The sequence below is a fragment of the Myiozetetes cayanensis genome, unplaced genomic scaffold (genome assembly GCF_022539395.1).
Source record: "Myiozetetes cayanensis isolate MyiCay16 unplaced genomic scaffold, myiCay2020 scf3, whole genome shotgun sequence".
Lineage (NCBI taxonomy): Eukaryota > Metazoa > Chordata > Aves > Passeriformes > Tyrannidae > Myiozetetes > Myiozetetes cayanensis.
In genome coordinates this window covers 63,006,298-63,032,465 of record NW_026087521.1, presented here as the reverse complement: position 1 = coordinate 63,032,465, position 26,168 = coordinate 63,006,298, and the positions used below count along the sequence as shown (strand labels likewise).

At 37.9% G+C, this 26,168-nt stretch overlaps 1 protein-coding gene across 25 annotated transcripts in view; it reads left to right on the top strand.

The window, feature by feature from the left end:
- The first annotated feature begins 637 nt into the window (after window positions 1–637).
- The window catches only part of C2CD5 (C2 calcium dependent domain containing 5), a 65,922-nt gene continuing 40,391 nt past the window's right edge, over window positions 638–26,168 (top strand). For 5 of the 25 annotated variants that reach the window (XM_050325159.1, XM_050325154.1, XM_050325155.1 and 2 more), the window contains exons 1-9: window positions 695–786; window positions 4,657–4,743; window positions 6,525–6,696; window positions 8,766–8,861; window positions 9,418–9,573; window positions 12,182–12,380; window positions 14,957–15,108; window positions 20,842–20,927; window positions 21,807–21,839. In XM_050325159.1, coding sequence (XP_050181116.1) covers window positions 697–786; window positions 4,657–4,743; window positions 6,525–6,696; window positions 8,766–8,861; window positions 9,418–9,573; window positions 12,182–12,380; window positions 14,957–15,108; window positions 20,842–20,927; window positions 21,807–21,839 — 1,071 coding nt within the window. In that variant the 5' untranslated portion in view covers window positions 695–696. Of the gene's footprint in view, window positions 787–4,656; window positions 4,744–6,524; window positions 6,697–8,765; window positions 8,862–9,417; window positions 9,574–12,181; window positions 12,381–13,837; window positions 13,963–14,956; window positions 15,109–18,280; window positions 18,476–20,841; window positions 20,928–21,806; window positions 21,840–26,168 lie in introns of those variants that run through there. The other 20 variants (XM_050325167.1, XM_050325165.1, XM_050325163.1 and 17 more) reach the window with 8 other exon arrangements.

The window sequence follows — 26,168 nt, the reverse complement described above, 5'->3', positions numbered from 1 at the left end:
CATTGGGAAGAGCGTGGCCAGCAGGTCGAGGGAGGTGATCCTGCCGCTCTGCTGTGACCTGGTGAGGCTCATTGCAGTGCTGTGTGCAGGTCTGGGCTCCTCACTGCAACAGGGAAAGGAGCTGCTGGAGAGGGTCCAGCGGAGGCCACAACGATGGTGATGAGGGGTCTGGAGCATCTCTAATGAGGAAGGACTGCAGGAGCTGGGCATGTTTAGTCTGGAGAAGACTGAGAGGGCGGTCTCATCAATGCACATAAATATCTCCAAGGCAGGTGCCAAGAGGACGGTGCCCAGCGACCGGACGAGAGGAGCAGTGGCCACAAAATAAAACACAAGCAGTTCCACCCCAACGCGAGGGAGAGCAGCTTTCCCCTGAGGGTGGCACACGCTGCCCGACGGAGGGCGCGGAGCCTCCCTCTGTGGGGCCATCCCAGACCCCCTTGTTCCTGTGCCAGCTGCTCGCGGTGACCCTGCCCTGGCGGCGGGGTCGGACGGTCCGCAGAGGTGGCCGAGGCCGCTGCGATCCCGATCCCATTCCCATTCCCGCTGCCATTCCCGCTCCCGCTGCCATCCCATCCCCGCTGCCGTGGGCGGAGCGGCGGCGCGAGCGCCGCGCATGCGCAGCCGACAGGCGCGGTCGCGCCGTCCCTGCAGCCCGCGGGAGGAGGAGGAGGAGGAGGAGGAGGGAGGGGGAAGATGCCGGGGAAGCTGAAGGTCAAGATCGTGGCAGGGCGCCATTTGCCGGTGATGGACCGCGCCAGCGACCTCACCGACGCCTTCGTGGAGGTTTGTGGCGGCGCAGGGCGGGGAGGGCGGGCGCGCAGGGCCCGCGCGGCGGAGGCACCTGCCGGGCCCGCTCCGCGCCCCCGCTGCGCCGGGACGGGAGGGCGCAGCCCGCGGTTGGACAGCGCTAGGAATTTGTTCGCCGAGGAGGGCGATTAGACGTCGGAACGCGCTGCCCAGGGAGGCGGTGGAGTCACCGTCCCCGGGGGTGTTGCGGGAAAGGCTGGACGTGGCGCCCGGTGCCGCGGTCCCGGTGCCGCGCTCTGCTGGGCGTTCGGTCACGGGTTGGACTCGGTGGTCCCAGAGCTCTTCTCCAGCCGCCCTGATCCTGTGATTAGACAGATGCGTTGTAAGGAGGATGGACGAAGTTATAAAAGCATCTCTAAATCATTTGTAGCCCTGAATATATGAGTGGTTTTTACAGGCTTTGATTTTAAGGCCAATATTCGTGTTTTCGTTTAAAAACGTTTGAAAAATTCGAAAATTTAAAATGTCTGAAATAATAAAATGTTTTCGAAGGCGGTTTTCAGTCAACAAATATTTAACGTTATTTGCACGTTCAGTTCACTTCACTGAACCCGAAGCATCTAACTTCAGCCTTCTTTAGGATCGTGTAGTTAACAGGCAATACGTAGGGTGCTTTTTCAGAGAGGGCTTGTAAGAAAAGTTGATGTGCAAAATCAGTGGAGGTGTTTGAGACCAGGTTGGATGGGGCTCTGAGCAACCTGATCCAGTGAGTGGCATCCCTGCCCATGGCAGGAGGTGGGAACGAGATGGTCTTTAAGGTCCCTTCCAACCCCAGCCATTCTGTGATTTCCGTTATTTCTCTTACATAATCCTTATGTTTTTTGATTCATTATTTCCAGTATAAATAACTTAGGACATTTCAGAAGCGTTCCATAGATTCAGGAATCATGCTCTCAGAAAAAGCAAAGAGGTGTTTAAAAATGGTGTGCAGTGAAAATGCATGCTGCTGCCACAAACAGTGATTGAGGTTGGCACAATACTGAAATTAAAGGTTGGAAGGCAGAATGTCTTTCTAGAATAAATTGAAAGGTCTGATGATCATAATATCAAAATAGATTTTGAGTGTGTAAGTCCTGATTTTGTTTGGTGCTTAAAAATTCTGTTGACATTAGACACTGAGGCCATTGCTTAGTGGGACAGTAAGTTGGTAGTAAAGTGAAAATGTATTTCCTGTGTGCTTTCCAGTGGAACTGCAGTAGTACACCTTTCAATTTTATTACATGACTGACAGTAGTTTAGCTTAATTTTTCAGTGTTTTGTCAGCTGTTTCATTAGTCAGCTTTTAATTTAGAAAGGCTTCTCTGGTAGGCTGCCTTATAATTCAATTTAAAGTTACCACTCTGGTGTGTGCTACTAGGAGACAGGGAAAACAGGGATGGGAAATACACTTCTCTGAGTTTCACTTGGTCTGTTTTTATGCTGTCTTAGGGGAAATAGCTCTGCTCCCCTGTGGGTTACCCGTTCCCAACCCTACTGTCTGTGTAGCTGTGTAGCAAAGTAAATTTTGCAATTCATCTAGTTAAATACTAGCTTAGCAAAAGAGGAAAATAAAATTTTTCCCTAAGATCAGTTTTCTTAGCTGGGTTAATGTGCAGTTCCAGGAATGTCTAGGCACAAATAAGGGTAAAGAAATACATAGATGGGGGCCTTGCTTTTAATCCTGTTATTTAGGGACAGTGTGGGAATCACCCTTTCCACATGTGGAGTAACTATCCTTTCCTCATGAGGAGTGGGCAATGCAGCAGGTGAGATTTATTTCAAAATAAATTGACCTTGAAGCTGTTGTTTCATTTTTCTGTGTGAGATTACTGAAAACCTTTTCAACATGTTTTTCCTCCAGTAGGAATGAAAAGCAGATGTTAAGGTTGTGGTTGATCGCTAGCCTTTAATTTCCTTGTTAAATATTGCAATATAAACCTAGAATTAGAAAAGAAAATGAGAAAAGATGCGAGAGCTCTTACTTGGCTCGGGTTGTGTAAAATAAAGATTTCACCAGCATGTCCGATCAGGAGAAAACGAGCACCATGATCCTTGTGGGTCCTTCCAACTCAGAATATTCTGTGATTCTGTGGCAGTTTCTTCCATAAATGTGCTTCTAACTTTGTACAGCAAACAGCAATGTGGTGCTTGATTATCTCCACAAGGTTTAATGAACTAGCTCCAGCACTGGAGAAATTCAGTTATAGCTGCCTGGGGCTCTGAGGGAACTAATTTACTCCCTAGATAAACCTGTTAAAATAGGTTGGGTGGAGCTCGGGACTGTTCTGTCTTGGCAGCTTCTGCAACAGAACTGGTGTTTAACTGGTGGCTGGGTTGAAGCCAGTGCCAGTATCACTTCATGGCACTACTTTGTGTCGTGGATACACATTCCACAGGGCTGTGCTGTCCGTCCTCCGTGGGCGCACAGGCCATGTCCACCCACTTTGGGGTAACCAGATGATTCTGTGTGCTAAGGTTGTTCAGTCCTGTGCTTTTATGCCAGTTCAGTACAGTGACTTACACAGAGCTCAGTGCGAACTCACAGTTGGTGCTTTAGGCTTTCTGAATTAACTGGGTGTACTTAAGCAAGTGTAGAACCTCTTCAGAGTCGGGGTATGCACCTCTGCAAAATAATCAACATATTATTGAAACATATGAAGTGTTTATTTAATACTGCCTTGAGCAAAAACATTACAAAAATTACTATAAAATTTTCAAATCTAAGCCTAAATTAAGTCTCCAAAATCCATTTAGACTTTTAAAAGAAAACAGCAATTCAAAATCCCCAACTGTCTTTAAATGCAGCATTTCTTTTATATCAGCACACTTGTTATTTCCGTAAGAATCTTGAATTAATTCAAAAACATAACTTTGGGTACTTGTAAGTCTCCAAATACTTGGTATGAGCTGAAGTACTATTTTTTTTTTTGAGAGGCAACCTTCAGAGAACTACAAGTGTTTGTAAATGGTTTGGAATGGAAGCTGCAGGGAAATAAAGGCTCTTACATGGTGCTATGTGGTTTGTGGATGTTTGGAGCATCACAGAAATTCAGTTTCATTAAAAAAAACCAAAAAAACCCCCAAACTGGGTCAGCCTGAAATAGAGGAGACCAGATGGAGACTCCAGAAATAGGTGGTTATGTGGTTGAAGGTGCCTTAATCAATAGAAATATGGAGAATACTTAATTTTTAGTAGTCCTCTTTCTGTATGTGTCACACTTTCAGTTTGTTTTTATATTTTAAAATCAATTTTCTGTTAAACTGATTCAGAAATCCTAGTGAGAGGAGTAATAGACCATAAACTATCAATATTTAGATAATTTTTCCTTACAGTATTTCTAAACAGAAGGCAAGGAGAGTATATCAGGTGACTTTGAATAGCCAATATAAGTGATATTTTTGCCTCTCAAGTGATTGAGGAGGAAAAGAAACAATTATAATATTATGAGAGTGAGATTGGTTGGAAGTGTCCTTGGTTGATGGATACTGATATATGTAAATCAATTTAAAAAACCACTCTCAGTGAAAAGAAAATGATTTGTTGAAATTACTGAAATGTGTATTTGAAATTCATAGAATCATAGAATCATAGAATAGATTGGGTTGGAAAAGACCTCCAAGATCATCAAGTCCAACCCCTGATCCAACTCTAATTACTATATCATGGCACTAAGGGCCATGTCCAATCTCTTTTTAAAAACTTCCAGGGATGGTGAATCCACCACCTCTCTGGGCAGGCCGTTCCAATGCCTGATCACCCTCTCTGTAAAGAATTTCTTCCTAAAATTATTTGCATGTGTAGCTTTAATGAGCCTCTGAAGTTACTTACTAGTATTTATTTTTGATAATTGCATGTTTGTATTTTAGGTGAAATTTGGAAATACAACATTTAAGACAGATGTGTATCCCAAATCGCTTAATCCTCAGTGGAATTCTGAGTGGTTCAAATTTGAAGTAAGTATTTTTTAAGAGTTTGCCTCTATCTATGTAGACACTCTGGTTTAGATGCCCTTAATGAAATAATTGCACTTCAGGCAGAAAATGAGTTTTGAGCACTGAAGTGTGTTTCTGTCTAAATACACACAAAGCCTTTTCAGCAAACCTATCTACAGTTATACCTTGTTTGCTAAAGGTGTCTCGTTGGCTTTTTAGGAGTGTTTGTGAAGATAAAAGCTTGCCAGGTTGGATCCAACTCAAATGTTTTTCTGGTTAATACTAGAAAAGACAAGAGTGAGGTGAAATTGGGGGGAAAATAGCATGGATTAGGCTTTCAGATGTGGGTACAGGTATTCTTGTATTTTTTAAAAATTTTGAGTAAGGAAGGTTAACTGGTATTTGAAATGTTACCTTGGGTTGCAAGAATAATGCCCTTCACAAAGAAGAAAATGGAAAATTCCTGTGAGAAGATTACAAAATAAAGAGCTTGGACAACAATTACTGGACACTTTCTCTTCCCGTTTCCTTACGTAATAATGAGGGCAGTCTGCATTTTCCTGTAATTGCTTGTTGCTTTCCAGGATCTAATTTGTTGATGTCCTTTGACATTGTGCCCTGAACAAGTGTTTACATGTTCTTTTTTGTTTGTTTTTTTGGTGGTGTTTTTTGTTGTTGTTTGTTTTTGGTTTTTTGTTACTACATTTTATTTATTAAATTAAAAAAAAGGTATTTGGAATAAATTAATTGATAAAACATTTGCATCTACAGTAATGGCTCATTTATAGTGTTCTAAGATAATATCACAGGATAAACATGGATGTAAATACATGCAAGTGATGTAATAGCTGGTAAGTTTAGAAGAATTTTAAAGCAAATATAAAATAGCAAGGATGGGTAGATTATTAATCAACATGGAATGCGTGATTAAGAGCATCTCTTAATCAACAGCACATCTTAATTTAGAAAGTAGTACTGTGGTGTTGAAATTCAGTCAGTTTTCTTTTTTCCTCTTTCAGTTCCTGGGCTCAGTTTTGTGGGGAAGGGAGAAGGAGGTTTAGCTTTGTTCATATAGAAAGAGTTTTTCTGACAATAGCAGAAGTCCCCAGATTCGTCCTTTTGCATGGAAGAATGGATATGGGAAAGTGCCAAACAGTAACATTGAGAAAATAATAAAAAAAAGCATTCTACATTTCAGAGTGGAAGAACACTTAACTGAATAAGACATCCTAAGTGTGTGTATGTAGTTTGATCTTTTTTGCAAGACTACCTGTTACAATTCTGCAAACACTTACATGAGTCATCCCAAGAAAAAGTTGTACAATTGCATTTAGTTAGAAAATTACCTGTCTAGAACTACTGAATTTTTACAGCAGGCTGTGTAAAATGTCTTCTTTTAAGCCACTCACCAGTGGTGAAAGCATCACTAATCATAACATCAGAGTATAATAGTTCTCTGGGATATTTGATCTTAAATTTTAATTTTTTTTTTTTAATTTCAAAGTATGTATTGGGGAGATAGGTGGACAATCTAGAGAGTGGAATTTTGATATATATAATCACTGTAATCTTGCTTTTTTGTTCTTCTCCCAGTGATAACTCTCTATTTCCAGTATCTCACCAGTCTCTGAAGGGTAAAATCAAAGTAAGTGTTGTTTAGCTCCAGGAAACTGAAATTCCAGATTTATCTGTGCCAGGTCACTGTACATAACTAACTTTTCTCTCTTCTGTATTTGTTTTTCAGCAGTGTTTTCCTGCCCTTTTTTTAAATACTCAGATTCCGTGTTAATATTTGTTTCCAGGTAGATGATGAAGAGCTACAGGATGAGCCTCTCCAGATCACGGTTCTTGATCATGACACCTACAGTGCCAATGATGCCATTGGCAAAGTGTACATAGATATTGATCCTTTGCTCTATAGTGAAGCAGCTACAGTTATTTCGGGATGGTTTCCAATTTATGATACTATTCATGGTAAGATTTGCTAATTTAAAACAGTCTTGTTTGAGATGTAATCTCCTTCTTATAATCTTCCTTTCTGTAAGCTGTGTTCAGAAATTTGTAATAATTTTAGCTTTGGGAGCTGGAAAGCTACTTTCCTGGCTTTTTTTTTCCCCCCTTATTTCTGGCATGAAAAGATTTCTGGCATAGGAGTCCAGACTAGTGCTTGGCAGAACGCCTTCCACAGGGCTTGTGACAAGTAGAAAAAAAAATCTTCACTTGGTATTTAAAGTAGTTACTGCAAAAATAACATTAAAAAAAAAAAAGCCCAAAACATACTTTTCCAGTTACCACGTTTTTACTAAATGAATATAATGTTGCTGAAGTTATTTGGGGTGTGCCTTCCTGGGACTTGGGATAAACTTCACTTGAGATCAAGGGACAGGATGTGACATAGCTTCAACAGGATGAAATTCCTTTTCTCTGCAGTGAGTGCTGTCAGTGCTGGGTAGGTTTCATGAGAATGTCTTGGAGAAAATGAAGTTAATGATATTTTTGCTTTTGATTTTAATGAAACACCTTTTGTCTTGGAAAGTCAAGGTCAGTTTATACCATTTGTTTTGCTGCTTGAGTACAGGACGTTTATGTGGTTACCATTACCCTCTTTGTTCATTATTCAGTGTGAATTAAGTCACCTAACTATGTTAAAAGCTAATTATAAATAATTGTTGTGAAATTGTTTGTGGTGTTTACTAGATGGGCATCATAACTGATGCAAAGTGGTTTTTATATTTAAAACAGTTATATTAAAGAAGGTTTTTTTGAGAAATACTGCATATGTTTTTCTTATTTATCCTTTTGTTCTATGCACATTTTCCTATCATACTTTTTTTTTGAAGCTAAATTAGGTGAGCCCTTGTCTCAGGATGTGTACAGCTTATAGGTCAGAGAGTTAGATTTCTCCATATTTTTCTAGATGTGTTAGCATTTCACAGCTCTTTGCTGTGTAAGTGGAATTGGAATTAGTATATCTACATGCTCATAGCACTAGATTCCAATTATCTTTTCTCTTGGTAAACAGTAATTGATACTTCCTTAAAAAAAAGGAAATAGTGTTCTTAAATTCCTATTAATTTTTTTTTTTTTTGCACCTCAACATGATTAACTGTGAAAATATGTGAACCTGAGGCAGTTGCAGTAACTAAAGGCTTCTTTCTATTGGAATTTTGGAATTAGATCCTGCTGGCTTTATTGCAGTAGTATCTTGAGTCGAACAACAAATCTAATGTTGTCGCTTGTGTCATATACTTATGTGATAAAGGCTCCTGAAGACACTAGAGATCAGACTCATCAAGAAGCTTAGTCCTCAATATGTCAGAATCTATAATATGTGAGATGATTTTGTTACTGGGTGGGGAAAAAGAAGAAAGAGCTGAAAATAGGACAGTAAAAAAGTCAAAAACGAACGGCTGTATGTTAGGAAATATTCCATTATTAGTAAGGTTTAATTGTGGCTGGAAACTAAGCTTTGTCTGAAAGGATTGTAATACCTTATTTTTTGTATATTTCTTCTGACAGTTAAGGTATTTTGCAAACAATTACTGTGCCATTTTGGGGCTCCAGAAAGAACCATAAATTTTTCTCAATTTGGTTGAACTTTAGCGAGTGGCTTTACTTCTGTTTTGAAATTCAGCAGAAAGAGCACTTGCACGTGCACTCTGCAGCAGAGGGGCCACTGCAGCGCCAGGAGGCTGATGGCTTCTCTTTCCCAATCCCATCTTTCTCCTAAAGCCCTGTCTTGTGTGACAGGTGTTTGAGAACTGTTGTTTGCATCGCTTCAGCCTCAGAGACTTGGCAGAACTAGAAACTTCCTGTCAGTTGGCACCTCTGCAGCTGATCTGAGAGGCCAGGACGTGTTATCCCGCTCCCCTGACCCAGGCTGGAGTTGAACGTGACCTGCCAGTTCATTATAGTACATTCTTTGCAGAAAAACTGACTCGGTGGTCATAGAAACTGCATTAGGTACTAATAATGGGGAATAATTAGTAAGGATGGTTTTGTACTGATACAGCTTCTGATATTTCATGGTTTTTTATTGATAGGTATACGTGGGGAGATCAACGTGGTGGTGAAAGTCGATCTCTTCAATGACTTAAACAGATTTAGGCAGTCATCCTGTGGAGTCAAATTTTTTTGCAGTAAGTAAAGGAAGAAAAGTTTATTGGAACAGAAAACCTCTCCCCCTTCCCCATTTTTCTTTCTTTACCTGTTCTGTCAGACTCCCTTGTATCACCAGCTTGTTGCATGAACCCAGTGAAGATTACATTGAAGCCAGTAGAAAATGCATAGAATTGTTTGGTTTGCTTTTCTTTTTTAATACATTTTTACTGTCCATATTTCAAAACAATGTAAATAACTGAACTTTTTTTTTAATTATTATTTCCTTAAGTTCCATTTCAATGCCTGTGAATACATACATTGTGCTATTTTGGGTCTATATCTCATTAAAGAGACACAAAGTGAAAAGGTTTCATAATGGTAGATGTTGTAACTGATACAATGGACAATTTTCTTACTGGTGTTCCAGGGTCTCCCAGAACAAAGCTGCTTGGCCATGTCCACATTTTCACAGAAAATCACGTGGATAACTTTCTGGAATCGTTCACATCCCTTCTTATGTGCAATTTTATTTTTTCTTGTAATTCTTGGCTCATAGACTTATGTCTTACATCTTTTATATGTATTTTTTAACAGCTACATCTATTCCTAAGTGTTACAGAGCAGTAATAATTCATGGATTTGTGGAAGAACTTGTAGTTAATGAAGACCCAGAATACCAGTGGATAGACCGAATTCGTACTCCAAGGGCATCAAATGAGGCCAGACAAAGACTTATTTCACTCATGTCAGGTATTAAATCATGTAGGCTGTAATGGTTACTGCTGCTTTTAAAAATATGCACCATTTAAATAGGTGCCTTGCTTAAGATTGTATATGATTTTTGGGATTAATTATGTTCGGTTTTTTTTCAATTCACAGTGTCTGCTGTTTCTGAGGATTATACTGTTCTGACTGATGGCCAGTATGGCTGACTTTTTTTCCCCCCCCCTTCTTTGGTGAAGCCATGCTGCTTTTAATTTGTTGGTTGCTTTTAAGAAGGTCAAAGAATGTTCTTAACCCATATGAGGAGTATTACTAGAATTTTAACTCAGTTAAAATTATGAACAATTCTACCCTCTTTAGACTACTTTGAAGCATGTGAACAAATATACACATTTGAGATACAGTGATGTTAATACTGATGTTATTCATCCCATCTGTTTGAAGTCAAGCTTGGGTCATTGTTCTGTGAGGAAGGGCTGAGAGAACTGGGATTGTTCAGCCTGGAGAAGAGACGGCTTTGTAGTAACCTGATTGCAGCCTTCCAATACCCAGGAAAGATGGAGATGGATTATTTACAAGGGCCTGGAGTGACAGGAAAAGGGGACCTGGCATCAAACTGAGAGTAGGTTTAGATTAGATATTAGGAAGAAATTCTGTACTGGAAGCACTGGAACAGTTGCCCAGAGAAGCTGTGGGTGCCCCATCCCTGGAACTCTTCAAGGCCAGGTTGGATGGGGCTGTGAGCAAGGGGTTGGAACAAGATGATCTTCAAGATCCCATCCAACCCAGGCCATTCTGTGTTTCTGTCATTCTGTGATAACTGTATTGCCTTACACTGATTCTGCAGATCATACGTAAGAGTTTCTGGAGAGACCAATGATTTGTGTCAGTTGTCTCCACAGAGTCAGGTACCTTGACAGATTTTTTTATGTTATTCTAGTTGTTACTGATGCTGACCAACAGCACAGAACAGAACACCCTTGTGCCCTTAGTAATTGCACACTAAGATGAGGCAGTCAATTGAAGATGGATAATCTTGAAGGTGTAAGGAATACAAAGAAATGAAACATAAGACACCAGGATGATAGGAAGTGGTTCCAGTTCTCTACTTGGCTATTAATGTTGTCGGGTTTCTTGTAGTTTTAAGGAAGGTACTAAAACAGTGAGTTGGGTTTTGCAAGCATGTGTGGAGATCTTTAGTAAGTGGGGCAACATAGAAGAGATCATGGAGATGTTAGTATCTTCACTGTGAAAGCACCTTTTGAGGAAATAAAGTGAAAAAAACTTTGTCATAACTAACATGAAGATGCCTTTAATATAGCTCCCTGTTAGCTTACAGGATTAAAATTTGCATATCTCTTGTCTTGCACAAACAGTGCAAGTGGATAAAGTGGCACATGTGGAAGTGTTCTGTTAGATTTTATTAACAGCAGTGGTTAAGAGGAATAAAATCAAAACACCTGGCATCAATACTGTTTCGTGTCATGTAATAAAATGTTTCACATTGCAATCCCTTACTGATGGCCACACCTGGAGAATCCTGGAGAAATCTGTAACTTCTGAGAGTGAGCCAGGCTGTTTCACAGGTCTTTGTCATGTTATGTGCTGTTTATGTTAAAAAGAATATGGTCTCAACCTTGGCTTGGATGAAATCCCTTGCACTTTTCACTCAGCTGGAAACTTCATACACCACCTCAATCTTGGCGATTTTTCAAGCCCAGTACAGGCATGATTTCAATTAAGAAGTTTTACAATAGTAACCTGTGCTGGTAATTTTAAAATCAAACTTCAAGAAAGCAGTAGAAACCAGGGGCAGGAGCTGGACTTCGATGATCCATGTGGGTCCCTTCCAACTTAGGATATTCTATGGTTCTGTGACCATTTCATTCCACTTGAGTTCTCAGCAGCAGTGACATTGCTAGGGCTATCCTTTGTGACAGTGAGGATTTTTCAGTTTGTTAACAGAGGGTTTTGGAAGTCTATCATCATAAGAGAGATGATATTTTCTACCTAAATATGACCAAAGCAAAGCAGGATCAATGAAATATGTTTTTTTTTTTAACATCCTGCTAAGTAAGCAGCAATAACAGACCAGTGTGTTACAGTCACAGTCTTTCAGTCCTTATGTGCAGCTAATAGAGAAGTGGCAATCTATTGTTTGCAGTGGGAGAAGGCAAAAAGTATGAATTAGGTTGAAATATGCTTGAATAAATTCGTAAATAAAGAAATTATAGGTGCCTATCCACGTAGGTGTCAAAGATGTTACACTGTTCTAAACTGTGTGAAGGAATATTTAGATACTTACCTGAAGTTCCAGGACACATCTTCACTGTCTGTTTCGTGCTCTAAATAATTAGAAAAAGAAAAAAACAATGAAAATAAAAATTAGATGGGGAAAAAACCTGAAATAACATGTTGTTTTGGCAATCAGAGTGGATTTGGAGAAAAAAGCTGTGCAAGACATTGGTACCACGCTATGTTATAGGAGGCAGAGGCTGTGACCAGCTCATTGGCATAACTAGGATTGGATTTATTACCTGTTCTACTGACTTGGGTGGCAATTCCAAAAGCAGAGGTCAAAGACCACAAAAGAAAGTTCACTGCAGTTATGAGCTCTTTACCTTTTGTTTTGTAGGTGAATTGCAAAGGAAGATTGGCTTGAAGGTGCTTGAAATGAGAGGAAATGCTGTTGTTGGTTATTTGCAGTGTTTTGATTTGGAGGGAGAGTCTGGACTGGTAGTGCGAGCCATAGGAACAGCCTGCACGTTGGATAAATTAAGTAACACATCAGCATTTTTACCTGCATGTAACTCCCCATCCAAAGAAATGAAGGAGTAAGTATGAATTAGTAGCTTGTAGGGAAACAAGTGTCACCTCTCTTCTTTTCATACTCATTCAGTTTTGCATAACCGATGTGATTCCTTTTTTTCCCCAGAATTTGTTTTCCTTTTGTAGTTTTATTTGTCCGCAACTCAGTTTATGTTCCACGATTTTGAAATGTTGTAGGTTGGATTACTTATGTTATTTCAATAGAAGATGGAGTGGTAATCCTTACTTAAGATGACTTTTGAATTCATGTAGCAACAGTATTACATATCCTTGGGTTGTGATCCACCAGTTTAATTGATCATTAGTTCTGCTTTGACTCTGTACAGTAAACATTTCTATGAGGGCTTCTTAGGGTATACCTTTGATTCAAGTTTGAGTGTGTACGCTGACCATATAAGGAGATAAAAATTTTGAATTCAGACAGTTCTGTCAGTGATTTAGACAATGACCCCAAAAAGGTCTCATCTTTTGTTGTGTGCTTTTCTTTTTACTGTTGCAAAACAAGTAGGACTATGGCAAAACAGGTAGACAGTGAACTTGCAGAAAAAACTTTTCATGATGAGAGGTAGAATTTCGTGATCTTTGTTGTATCTACTGCAGCACCACACACAGTTTGAATGCAATTTTTGGATATGCATACAGATTAATAGAAGTACACTTGCAGGCTTCTTCAAGCTGTTACTGCTTTATTGCTTGGATAAATTTTCTGTTTGCTAGAGCAATCCCAATTTCTGGAAGGAAAAAGCAGCACAAAAAATTGTCCTACATCTGCTGTGTTTCTAGAGGTATTGATTGAAGTAGCCATTTTCATTAGTTTGAACTGTTGTGTCATGGCAGTAGAAATTAGGCATTTTTGTTGTGCAGGCATCAATTGCTCTGCAAAATACTGCAAAATATGCTCTGACTTCTAAAAATTACTGATTTCTATTTCAAATGATAGCTTGTTTAACTTGTCTTAATTTAAAAAAATTGCCATCAAAAGAACTTCTGGAATACAGTGCAGCATAAAATAACAGCGGTGATTTAAAGGGAAAAAAGGTAGACCTGGTAAAAAACATCCGTGAATAAATCGGTAGCTTCCGCTCTGCAGCGAAGTGTGGAAATTCCACCTCCCAAATTACCCACGTTCAACTTGGTGGTGGATACTGTCTCAGTTCAAAAAATGGGCGTGTTTCTCTAAAGCAGCAAAATCAACTAATGCTTCTTATTCTTGGCTTTACTAACCTGATGCCCTGTTGCCAGAGAGTCAATTATGCATTCACAAGCTAGTGCTTAAGCTGTTCCTTTCCCTCTTTTTATTTCATCTGGACTCTTGCATGCTAGGAATTTAAATTCTTAGAGTCTGCTTAGAGTAAGAGATCTCTTCTAGCTAAACTTCCCTGAAATCATTGATAACATAACCTTGCAACCTGTTTGTATGTATTGTTTTCTTTTCTTCCACCTTGGCTGCAAATTCTCTCAGGTCTCCGCTGGTTCATCCGCCAAGCCATGGATGCCGCTCGACTCACAACAGCCCAATTCACACTGCTACTGGCTCACGACTTACTCAGAACTTCTCTGTGTCTGTTCCCACTCTCATCTACACTGGTACGAGACTGCTCAGACTCCAGAGCTGGGGAGAGACAGGCCACAGGCACAGTGGTCGCAAAGGGCAGGCAGGCAGGCAGTGTAGGCAGGTACCACCCATCCTTCCTCCCTCATTTTCTCATGGAGACACCTCCTGTTGTCAGTGAAGAACTGCTCAGTTTGCAGCTGCTGAAACAAAGGCAGTAGTTTCTTGGAAATGCATCGGAGTCTCTTCCACAAGGCCACACTCTTCATTTCGTTTTAACATGCTTGCTTCCTGAGAAATTGAGTAAAAATTAAGTTGGTGTATCTGGGAAACGTTCACTATTGTGCAGTCACTGGAGAAAATCATCTTTTGATTCGAGTGCATAATTGCTTTCAAGCATAATTCTGATACGGTATTTAGGTTTTAAAGTGGTTATAGGAAGGGTCTGTGCCATTTGTGGAAGAGATGGTTTTAGAGAGCAGGTAAGTCAACCTGTGCATAAGTGAACTGTTTGTCAATATAGTTGTTCCCATTGAGATTCTCCTCTTTGCTCTGTTTTTAGCTGTGGCATGCTGCTGATGCTATAGGATAAGGAAACGTTTTTTTTCCTTAAAATGCATATGTGTGTATATACATAAATGTATAAATATGTATAAACACAAATATAATTTGAAATCATTTTTTCTTTATTAAACTAACTCAAAGCATTGTGTATTTGACCAGATTTTTAAGCCATATACTTTTCAATTTTTTTTCTTTTGCATATATATATATATATATATGATTTTTTTGTCACATCTCATGCCTTTCATTTGGCTTAATTGTTTCATTGTAGATTATCAGCATCTATCTGTAGAATGCTGAATGGGTAAAACAGCATTTCTTTGCCTCTGGCCTCATCCCCAGTCTCGCACCTAAGGAATAGCTGCTGGCCCTGCCCCAGTCCCATCCTGGTGTTTGGATCATGCTGCTGTCAGCCAGGTCCTTTGGCACAGGATTACTGAATATGTTTCCACCTTCTTCTGGCAGGATTCCTTTCAATGAAGATCCCAATCCCAATACTCATTCATCAGGACCCTCCACCCCTCTGAAAAACCAAACCTATTCCTTTTCACCTTCCAAGTCCTACAGTCGACAGTCCTCTTCTTCTGACACAGATTTGAGTTTGACACCCAAAACTGGTAAGGCGCTTCCACCCGCTTTTTGTTTGATTTGTGTTTCTCTTTTTATATTTTCATTCAACCCCTTTTTGCTTTCTGGCATTTAAGTTATCAAAATGATGTGGAAATTGGAGACTTCACGCAGCACACCTCAAGCTCAGAAGGGTTTCTGTAGGGCAAAAATTTCAATCCTGCCTGTATTTCCATTGTCCTGGATAACACTACAATTACTTTTGTAACACAACTGTATTCAAGCCAAAATAAAACGTCTTGGAGCATTAAGGGAGTCCTAAGTAATTGCCTTTTTCATATTTCCTCCATTTCATATCACAAATCATGGGAGTACATTTCTCACCTCAATATGTCAAGGATGGTGTTACTAAAACTGTGTAGTCTTCAGGCCTCATGTGTTGTACTATAAATATCCTGCATACATTTTCTGGTTTTGAACTCCTTTTTGCAAATCCAGTACTGGAAACATTGCAGCTGCTGTCATTTTGTTCTCTTGGTATGTGGAAATGACATTACGTATTCAGTATACGCTCTGAAAGTAACTTAAATTGCATCAGGAGTAACTCCAGCCATCTTCAAAAAGCGTTTTTCTTTCTTCATTGGTCTGTCATAATTTTTTCAACTTGTTGTTTCCTTCCTCCTTGTTTTTTAGTCTGTGGTTAGAATCATGTTAGTAATAATGTCAGCACAACTTCAAAGAGTTAGTGTCTGTTTACTCTCCATGATGTGAACGATGCCCTGAATTTTGCTACCGTAGAGCAAAATATTTTTCAGAAGTGTTTATAGAAGTTTGATTAGTTTTCAAATGGTGTTTTAAATTGTGGTATTTGAAGCTCAGAACATTCTTGTCTCCATCTACTTAGACAATTTTTAAGCATATTAAAGCATATGATGGAGCCCCTGGTGGTCTAGTGGTAAAGGCGCCGCGCTATCACCGCGGAGACCCGGGTTCGATTCCCGGTCAGGGCCACTCCCGGGCAGGTGGGGCTCGTTAGCCCTTAAAGGCAACCCACCTACGTCCTAAGGACCTCGCTGCCACTGTCCAAGCTCGCTTGGCCCCGGCAGATGAACCTTAGGATTAAAGGGTGGGCTCAGTTCCGCGCACACTGTGTCTCACCTAAAAAATCCAATGCGCAGGCTGGAAGGTGGAAAGACCTTCCCCGGATCTTCGCTCGCGAAGACTGGCCATTAAAGCATATGATTCAGTTTTACTTGATAGCACCCCTTTCAAGAATTTTTCCTAGGAGATAAGTTAAATGCTGCATTCAAATGGAGTTGTATTAAATATTTTGCCTGGTTTATTCCTTGGATATCTGTTAAAACTGTTCCCAGTTAGGAAGCTGTCTTTCTCAGTGCTATCTTCTCTGTCCCATTTTTAAAACAAACAGTCAAACAAAAGCAGTTTATTTTTTTCTGTCCTTATTTTTAAATGATGACTGTTTTGTGGATGGTGATCACTTGTTTAAAGGACATACAGATATAACTGGATGGTAATGACATAGGAGAACCACAAATTCATGTGTTTGGTTTACTGAATATTTGAAAACAGTTTCATTTGATCAGATTTTCCATGCTAAAGATCATGTAATATAAAGGATTTAAATGTAACATAGGTGGTCATCTTTATAGATGTAAATGTTCTCAAGTTAGAAAAGTGACAACTCGCTGTGAATTTGTTAGGGTTTTAAAGCAGTAATCTTACATCATTCCTGGCAATATTTTGTAGGTGGATGGAGCCTTTAATCTTTAGTCAGTTCATTCAGAACAGAAACAGATTGTGTAACTGGTAGCTCTTATTTTTAGGGAGTTTTCACGTATGTGAAGATATTTTTTAGCTATCTTTTTAGTACTAAAAGTAACGGTGGGCCTAGTTTTGCTTATCAGCACTGTCTCTTTAGCAGCTTTTAACTCTGCTGCTGAAACTTTTCCCAAAAGGATTTGCTGGTTGCATATAAAGATTCCATATCTTGGTATGACAAACTGGATTTTGAACCTTAACAGATTAAAAATACAGTTTAATGACAGTTTAAATGATTCTTGAGCTATTCATGTTACCTTTCACCAAAAATTTGGTGATGTGCAGAACCTGCTTGTATAGCATACTAAATTCAGTATGTTGTTTTTAAGAATTCCCTATATGTGTTTAGACATCTGGTTTTTTTTTCCCAAGACTTGCTAAGTTGGAATATTTCACTGTGAAAGTAGGTGATGTTAGTGTCTAAAAAAAGTTACAGAAATGTAGACTTCTCAAGTGGCACATCAAACATTATGAAATTCAAGATAACCATTACTTGAATTGGCTGATGTGAAAAATGAAGTATTTTCTGATATTTCTGCAGTTTATTATATTCCTCTTTATTTCTCAGGGAGGTAGCTTGTGTGTTCATGTGCATGAGATGGAGACTAAGCTGGAGAAAGAGTGCAGATACCACAATTTCACAACAGAAGTAACAAAATAGAGGAGATTAAAACTTGGGTCTACTTAAGCATCTAGTTTTCAGTAGCTCCAAAATACAATTGTGCTTGTGTTATCCATTCTGGTCTATAAATACATATGCTGAGAAAGCTTGTTTGGGTTTGAAGTTAGACTTCTGTGAGTAGTGATAGATTTTATGCCGCTGCAGTTGAACAGAATCAGGCTGACGAAAAGCATGACCTGTTTCAATCCAGTAATACATTTTGATGTCACACAGTATATGTTTGGAGGAAATTGAGAAGGTGGGAACTCCTTTTCTTTGTGGGAACTTAGAATTCTACAAGATTTATTACTCTAGAAAATCACAAACCAAATCTGTGACCTTTCTGGAAAATAACTTTTTCTACCTAAATAATGAAAGTAATCAGATTAAGTGTGTGCAAAGACTGTGTTACTTTTATTTTACTCCATAGTATTCATTATCAAATTTTGTTTGAAATTTGAAATAAATGTTAGATTACCATGGCTTTTAAAAAAATAATTTCAAAACGAAATTAATCAAGTCATGATTTTTAAAAACATGCTTCTCATTCACATTGTGGAGCTGTATTGTCATTCTGTTTCTTTGTGTGTTGAGAAATAATTTAGCAGTAAGTGTTGATTCGTTTAGAGAAAAAAAAAATGCTTCATTTTGATTTCTTTTGTCCGTTTCTTTAGTCATCTTCTGAATCTACATCTCTTTGTCTCTATTACTTTCCTCCACAGCACCTTCCCCACAGGGACCTAGGATTTTCCTGTTTCCCAGCTCCCCTACACTCTCTTGTGATTCCCCACATCTTAAAAAGTCCTGTCTCCTCCTCTCGGGGTCTAGCATTAAACCTCTACACTCTAGCCATGTCAGCCCAGTTGTTCTGAGGAAAAGTGTTTCTTTCACTGAAGAGCTGCTTCTGGCTGCTTCTGGTAGGATCTATCTATTATGGCCTTTTAAGCAAACTTTTAAGGAAATGTTGTTGTTATTTGATACGGGGGCAATTAACACACAGCCTTCTATAACCCTGGTTTTGCTCAGTTAGCCTCTGAAAACTGCTGGCTACATGACTATTCATCCCATCTCTCACCTCTGCCCCAGGAGCTTGAAACAGCTTCAGAACTACTTGTAGGATTTGAAACATGTAGCTTATGCTACGCAGCTTTCTCCTTTACTCTTGCAAAATTTCCTTTGGTAATTGGACTAAAATAATTTACTTTTTTTTTTTTTAATCACCTACATTCTCTTCACTTTGTTGTTCCTATATTTTGCACAGAGCAAATGCCCCTTGCACTTGCTCATTAATTCGTTCACAGTTGGTTGAAACAATGGTTATCAGATGGCTAGCAACTCTGCTTTTTCATTTAATCTTTTAAACAAAGCCTGTACTTTTTATTTTTCTGCCCATTTTCCCATTTCACTGACATGCATTATTTTCATAGATTTATACTAAATCGTTGATATTACTGCTTTTTTTTTTTTTTTCTGTAGAAGCTATTTTGGTTAGTTTGTATTTTTTGAGTTTGTTTCATGTCCAGTATTTATGCTCTGTTTGTCTGTATTTATTATTGTATAGTCCCTGGCAATGATGTTTAGAATCAATGCCAAAGAGTATAAGCAATTTAATCTTGTTTATTGGGACTATACAGATACTAATATTTTTGTTTCCTTATCCAAGAACAGCTAAAAATATATGTTGAAAATCGTAGTATTTTTATATCTAATTATATGGTAATGGTAGCCTAGTAACTCTTGAAAATGAATGAATTTAGGAATGATTTTACATACATTATTGTGTCTGGTATTATTTATAGATCTCCCAGTCTTTGGTTAAAACAAATAACTGCACTAAGATGTATACTTACAGTTTTGTTGACCTTTATCAGATGCTTGATCAGAAGAAAAAGGAAACTAGCAAGGAATTGTTAAGTTAAATTAGTTACAAATTCTGTAAAAGAAAATCTTGGCTTCATTCATAACTGTTTGCACTGTGATGTTTGTATTTCATCCTGCTCCTGGCACCTTTTTGTTCTTTACCCTGTGCTTTCCTATACAACTTAGATGTTTATTTTGCTTTGTCAAATTAACCCTAATGTCTTTAGAAATAAGGAATACCAATGATAGTGTGTCTTTAGCCATGAAATATTACTAAGAAAATCTGATTCACCGGCATTGTGTTTTCTTTAGGAAAAACACAATCTTGGTGTGTGTTTATTTTTTTGATTTCTAACCATAATTTGCTGTCATACACATAGCCTGCATCTCAACACGCTCAGTTAAGGTCCTTGGGAACAGGTAATTCAGTAGCAAAGATGTCTTTGTATCTGATAAACTTTCTCTTCAGAAAAATTCCTGCAGTGGGGGGTAGGGATGGAGATAAATCTGAAAGAAGGAAAGAGAGAATTACCCATATTATGTAAAATGAGAGCTTATCTCTTGTTTTCATTTACAGATAATGTGCAGGTTATGTGTATGCAAATATAATAGTCAACTAGCTGTGGCAGTTTCAAATGCTGAACAGTAGCCCCTTGGCTTATGTGAATGAATCAGATGAGTGAATATTTCATTGCATAAATATTAACGAAAATAAAAGTAATTGGTAATTTTTTTCACAGTTTGTATTTCAAATTAAAGGATGTGCATTGCTGTTGCAATTTTCCTTTTGCTCCTAATCATGTGTTATGTAGCTACTGCTGTTATTATGTGTCCAGTCTCCTACCAGTGGTTAGGAAAGGTGATTTAGTTACTCTGAAACTGTTAGAAAACCAGATTTTTATTAATTTCATTTGAAAAAAGTATGAAAAAAATATTGAAAAAATGATAGTACTTACTCCTTAACTGTAGAGTAATCTGGCAGAGAGGCCCTTTCTGATAGGGACTGAAAATTTGCTTATGTAGAAGCTTTCTGTGAACAGTAGAGAAGGCAGATCTATATTTAAAACATAGGCAAAACTCCCTTAAGAAAAGAAGAAAAGTTACATACCACAGGAAAGAAATGCAAGCCCAGATCATCAAGTATTTTAGAATTGTCTTTAACTCAGATTGACAGCAGAAAAAGATCTTAGGCTGGGGGGGGGGTGTCCAAATGCTATAAAACCATTGCTAGTCACGTCAAAACCTAATCTAGAATACCCTTCCCAAACCCAAATTCAACTTTGATGCTCAGCATTTTTTAATTAAAATTATGGGGATAATTCGGCTGTTTTCAATAACTATTGTATCTATTTTTTAATTTAACCTTTGATTGCAAATTATAATACATGTTTCTTTGAATGTCATTTGTACTGATACTCTTCAGGAATGGGCAGTGGGAGTGCTGGAAAAGAAGGGGGGCCGTTTAAAACTCTTTTAAGACAACAGACTCAGTCAGCTCTGGAACAAAGGGTAAGGCATTTTACACTTACATTTCTGATCTACTAAAGTGAAAATTTAGCTTGTAGTAAGTTAAATATTTCCTGTTACTTTCTGTTTAAAAATATGGGTAATTTTGGAGTCTGAAAACTTATTACAAATATTGAATGTTTAGCCCTTATATACACAGATTATTTAATTTTAATATACTACCAAAGCATTAAGAATAGTGAAGCAATTAACTGTGAACAGCACTCAAGTGATTCCAATTGGTGTTAAAAGAAAAAGTTATAGGAAAATCTACTGTTACTTGGTTTCTGTAAGTTCCTGATGCATGTGTAAGTTTAATGCTTAATAAATAATGGTAAAGCTTTTACAGAAGCCAAATTCAGAAACATTGGAACGGCTTTAAACAAGGTGAAATTCCCTTGTAGAATTGGGAAGACTTTCAGCTTTGGGGAAATTTGGCCTTCACTGAAGGCTAAATGAAATGTGTGTGCATGTAGCCCTTAAATGAGCACTTAAACCTGAATTACTTGCCGAGCAAAAGAAGGGTTTTATAGATTTAAGCTTTTCCTCTATAGGACTGAAAATGCCTTCTGTCATTATACTGAATAGAATGTTAATTCTTTGTTTACGGTTGGAATGAGTCCTTGCAGCTTTGTTCATAGATTATACACTGTTTATGTCAAAATGTTATTAGCGAGGTGTCCGGAAGGAAGAAATGCGACTATTTAACCTATTCCGAAATAAATGCAAGCTTAATTACTATTTCTGAGCACCTGACCTAGAGCCATGTATGCTTGTTTGTTTAAAACAAAATCACCTGCATCTGTGAAATATAAGTGAATAGCTGCTGTTTTGAGTAAGTGGATGATTCTCTTCTCATTTCTTGTGTTACCCATGGCTAAGGGAGGATCGCCTCATAGGTTCTGTAGACGGCGGGTATGTTCGACATCACTGCGTGACTCTTTGTAGCCCTTTCTTCTCGTACCGAGGATTTCTAAGTCATTATTTGAAGTATTTTCGTTTTCTTCTTTGAGGCTTTGCAGATTTCTTTGTAATCTTCATTTATGCAGGATTTTTTTTTTTTAGTGTTTTTGTTATTTTTAAGAGCTCTTATCAGATCAGCATATTTTTGCTTAGTATTTTGCATGTTGATACGTTTCCGTTAAAATTTTAATTTATATATAAATACAAATCTGTGGCTTTTTGCTTTTAATGTTTTGATTTGGCAAAAAGAATGCTTTAAGAAGAGCCTTTTTTCTGTTTACCTTGGATTTTGCTAGCATTTCAGACATTTCATGGCTGATCTGTCATTTCCGTGGGAAGCTTTTTAAAGACAATAAAAATGTAAAATAAGAGCACTTAATGTATTCTTAGAGCTTGAATTATTTGCATATTATTTTGATAATGTGTATTGTCTAGTAGAAAAATACTGTAAAATGGGATGGAAACATGTTGAATCTGTTAATTGATGATGATGTAGCAAAGCATGTGGGACTGTTAATTGATAAAAAAATGTTCATTTTGTCTTCTGAAAATTTCATATTGGATGTGGTTTTGCTATGGTGTTACTTTTTATGGCTACTTTAAAATTGAATTACTTAACTCGAATAACATTTATAAGTTACTTTGTCTGTTTTAATATTGTACACATAAATAGTGTACCCTAGTTACTTGTCTGGACTACTTAGGGTAGAATTAATTTGGGAAAAGAAAGAACAAATTGCATATCTATAATGTATTTCCACATGTATTAGTTATATCATAGAATCACAAAATGCTTTGGGTTGGAAGAGACCTTAAAGATCCTTTTGTTCCAACCCACTGCCGTGGACAGGGAATCTTCCACTAGACCAGGTTGCTCAAGTTCTTTTGAGTCTTATTTAGTTTATTTGGGTATCTGGTAAGGCATGTTAAAACTGGATGTCTCCACAGCTTTTTTAAATAAAAAGTGGGTTTAATTTGTTGTTAAAAAACCCTAATTGCAAACAGCACAGAGTTTGGTAGAAAAGTAATCTTACTCAGTTTCTTCTGTGAAAATAGAACAGCTGTGGAAAACTCACGTGTGTTATATTGTAGATTAATAACTTCTAGCAATTCACAGGATGCCTGTAGATAGCAAGTGTAACTATAGCACACCTATCTTTGTGTGTATTTTTAACTATAAATGAATATTCTGTATGTCTTATCAGTGGGGAAATCTGAGCTTCCTCTACTGCTAAAAAATTAGCCCATGTTTTTGTAGAAATGGCCAAATGCTGCTCTCAATGGTATTTTGTATCTCTGCTGACCTCGACTTGGACAAATGCTGTTTTATTCCTCCGTGATTGCATTCTGCAAGTGCCTGAGAGATCTTTACCACTGCCTTTTCAAAATGGGGATCTGTTGATCTTCATCTCTGAAGGGCATTGCTGGACACCTGTTGTGTTAGAGTGCAGTTCTCTGGGTGATTCCTTTGGCCGAAATCCTGACTTAATGATCTTTTCTTTCCAGTGACTTCTTATCCAGCCCATCCCCTCAGTTCAGTTCAAGAAAAACTAAGATTGCTGGGCCACCTTGTGAGATGGCACAGTAGATGTGCTTAGATTAAAAACAATTCAACCAGGAAATTGCCAGTATTTTAGTGTGGACCAGTTCCCCACTCTGGTTCAGCCCCAAAATCTCGATGAACACAGCTGAGCATTATCTGAGGGAGTGGTTCAACCGTGGGAATGAGTGAATGGCTGGAAGGGAATTGGAGAACTGCTTCAGCTGGCACTAACACGAAATGATGTGTGTGTAGCCGTGTTCCATCTGCTTTTTCATCATTTTGTCTGTCTTTGTATGAAACGTAGTTCTAAAAAGAATACTAGCAATACATGTTATGTGTGTACACAGACACTTTTAAACATTGTATTAAGCAAATATTAATGAGAATTTTATGTAACCTTATCAAACATCCCCCAAATACCAACTATAAAATCTCTGTGTAATTACAAGGACAAAGCCAGTGGCAGACTTTTGGGGTCTATGCAATCAATGACTGTGAAGTGGCACAGTGAGTTGGTATTGGTAAAATGATTGATCATCTTCAGTTGTAGCTTGGAAATTTTGTTCATCCTGTTTTGTCACACACTGGAATACTTTGCTTAAATGACCCTGATGTAAAGATAGTCCTTTGCAAATTGTAGTTACAGAGGAGATTTGTAATATGAGAACACAGCATCTGGTTCTTATGAAATCTCTGTTTTCCTGGCAGTAACCATAGATGTGTAATTTTGAAGTATTACAGATTACCACAGGAAATTGAGGCTGGAACTAGTATTTAAATAATATAATAATAAAACCCCCCAAACCTCTAAATGACCTTAAAAAGAAAAAAAAAAAGGAAGATAAAAGAAAAGCCATTTTATGAAGCAATGGCGTTCCATCTGTGTCAGAATGGATGAGAGACTGTTAAAGGAATCGTGTCAGAATGGTTTAGTGAGTCTGATACCCAGATTTGTCTGTGGCTGGAATTCACTGATAGGACATAGGTCTAATTTCACCATGTATTTTAATACAGACTTGCAAGTATTGATACACTGATTGAGAGAAAACCATGTCATTATTTGAGGTTTTATTCCTGATTTGTGGTGTAGGAGATCAGGCAAACTGGAAGTCTGGACATGTTAAAATTACTTGCAGTACACAGCCTTATGAAAACAAACAAAAAATGAAAGTAACTTCTGAATCTCCATTATAGGTTAAAAAAGATTGGATTTGCTTAAGGTTTAGAGCATGGAGTGTTGTTTATTTTGTTAACTCCGTACTGTTTTAGCACAGTTTGAGTATATATATGTATATACAAAATACAAGTATAGGCTTAATGGAATTTCATGTAGGTGGCATATGCAGTAAACCTTTTTATTGATTACTCTAGTTCTGGAAAAGCTAATAATCTGAATGCCAGTAAAGTGGGATGACTATATTCAAGGGACAGAGTAGACGTCTATGTTAGATATTTAAAGATAAGTTAGGCAAAATGAGGGTCATGGAATTCTACAGGGAGAAATATTATCAGCATACTTAAGAATTACTGAGCAACTGCTATTACAGAGCCACAGTGAAATAGGCTTCTAACAAAATGCTGATGTACTGCATTTTTTCCATTTTTCAGCAAGAAAGACATTCAGAAAAGGAGTTCAGGCTGTTTTAGTCAGAGCTTTTTTGTCTATTCTCGTAACTTGCAAAGCACTTTGATCTGTTAGAACCTTCTGGGGGAATCTTTACTGTAATACTCTCTAGAGATGCATGATCATAGACATGCTCCTGAAGGCACATTAGTTGAACAGGTTTGCAGAGTCCTATGGTGAAATATTCCTGCTTTTTAATTGGATCATGAGACATGCCTGCAGGTTTTGGTGGGGTTTGGGGTTACCTTTTTTGTTGTTCTCTGGTTGTTGATAATATATGGTTGCTGATTTTGAAAGTCCAAGCCCAATGAAAATACAGAAAGCTTTAAAAGTTTGTAGGACCTTTTAAAAGTTTTAAGAGTACTTGTGTCAAGGGCAGTAAAAATTCTAAAGTATTAATTTTTAAATTCACATTGGGTTTTAGTTTAAGAGGACTTTTCATGCCATGTATTGCTGGAAGAACCGTCATCCTCATTTAATCTGCAGCATGTATGCTGTTTAGGTAGAAGCTCAGTTGAGCTATGCTGTTCCAAGTGCTTCAAGTATGTGAGAAAGGATTCTATCCTGTACTTTCTCTCATAAAATCATAGTATTTCTTTTTTCCATTTATCCAATTATGATTATAGAAACCATGATTGCATGATTTTTCTTTCATGGTGTTTTTGCTTCTCTGCATTTAGAATTGCTGAACGTGAATTATTGCCTTTCCCCCATAAGTGTGCTATTACATATATATTAGACATTTCATAGAATGTCTCTGTAGAAAATAAAATCTTCAGTTTTGGGCTCAACTCCTTTCAATATGACTTGTTTTTCATCACGTGGGACTTCTTTTTCGTCACGTGTAACATGATGTTATTGCTGTTATCACTTACTTTTGCCTCTTGGAGGAACAATGTTCTTGAGTGTTTTGCAAATTTATTAACTCTTCATTTTACTTATGAATTGGTAAAAACTAATTAATTCGAATTAATTGGAAGTGAATTTCTTAGGTTTAAGAACTTACAGTTATATTTCAAAGACTTACGATTTATTCTTCAAGATGGATTTTTACTTCTTATATTTAGAGCTTATGAGCAGAGCAGTCCATTAATATTTTTTAGGTATGTTTTCC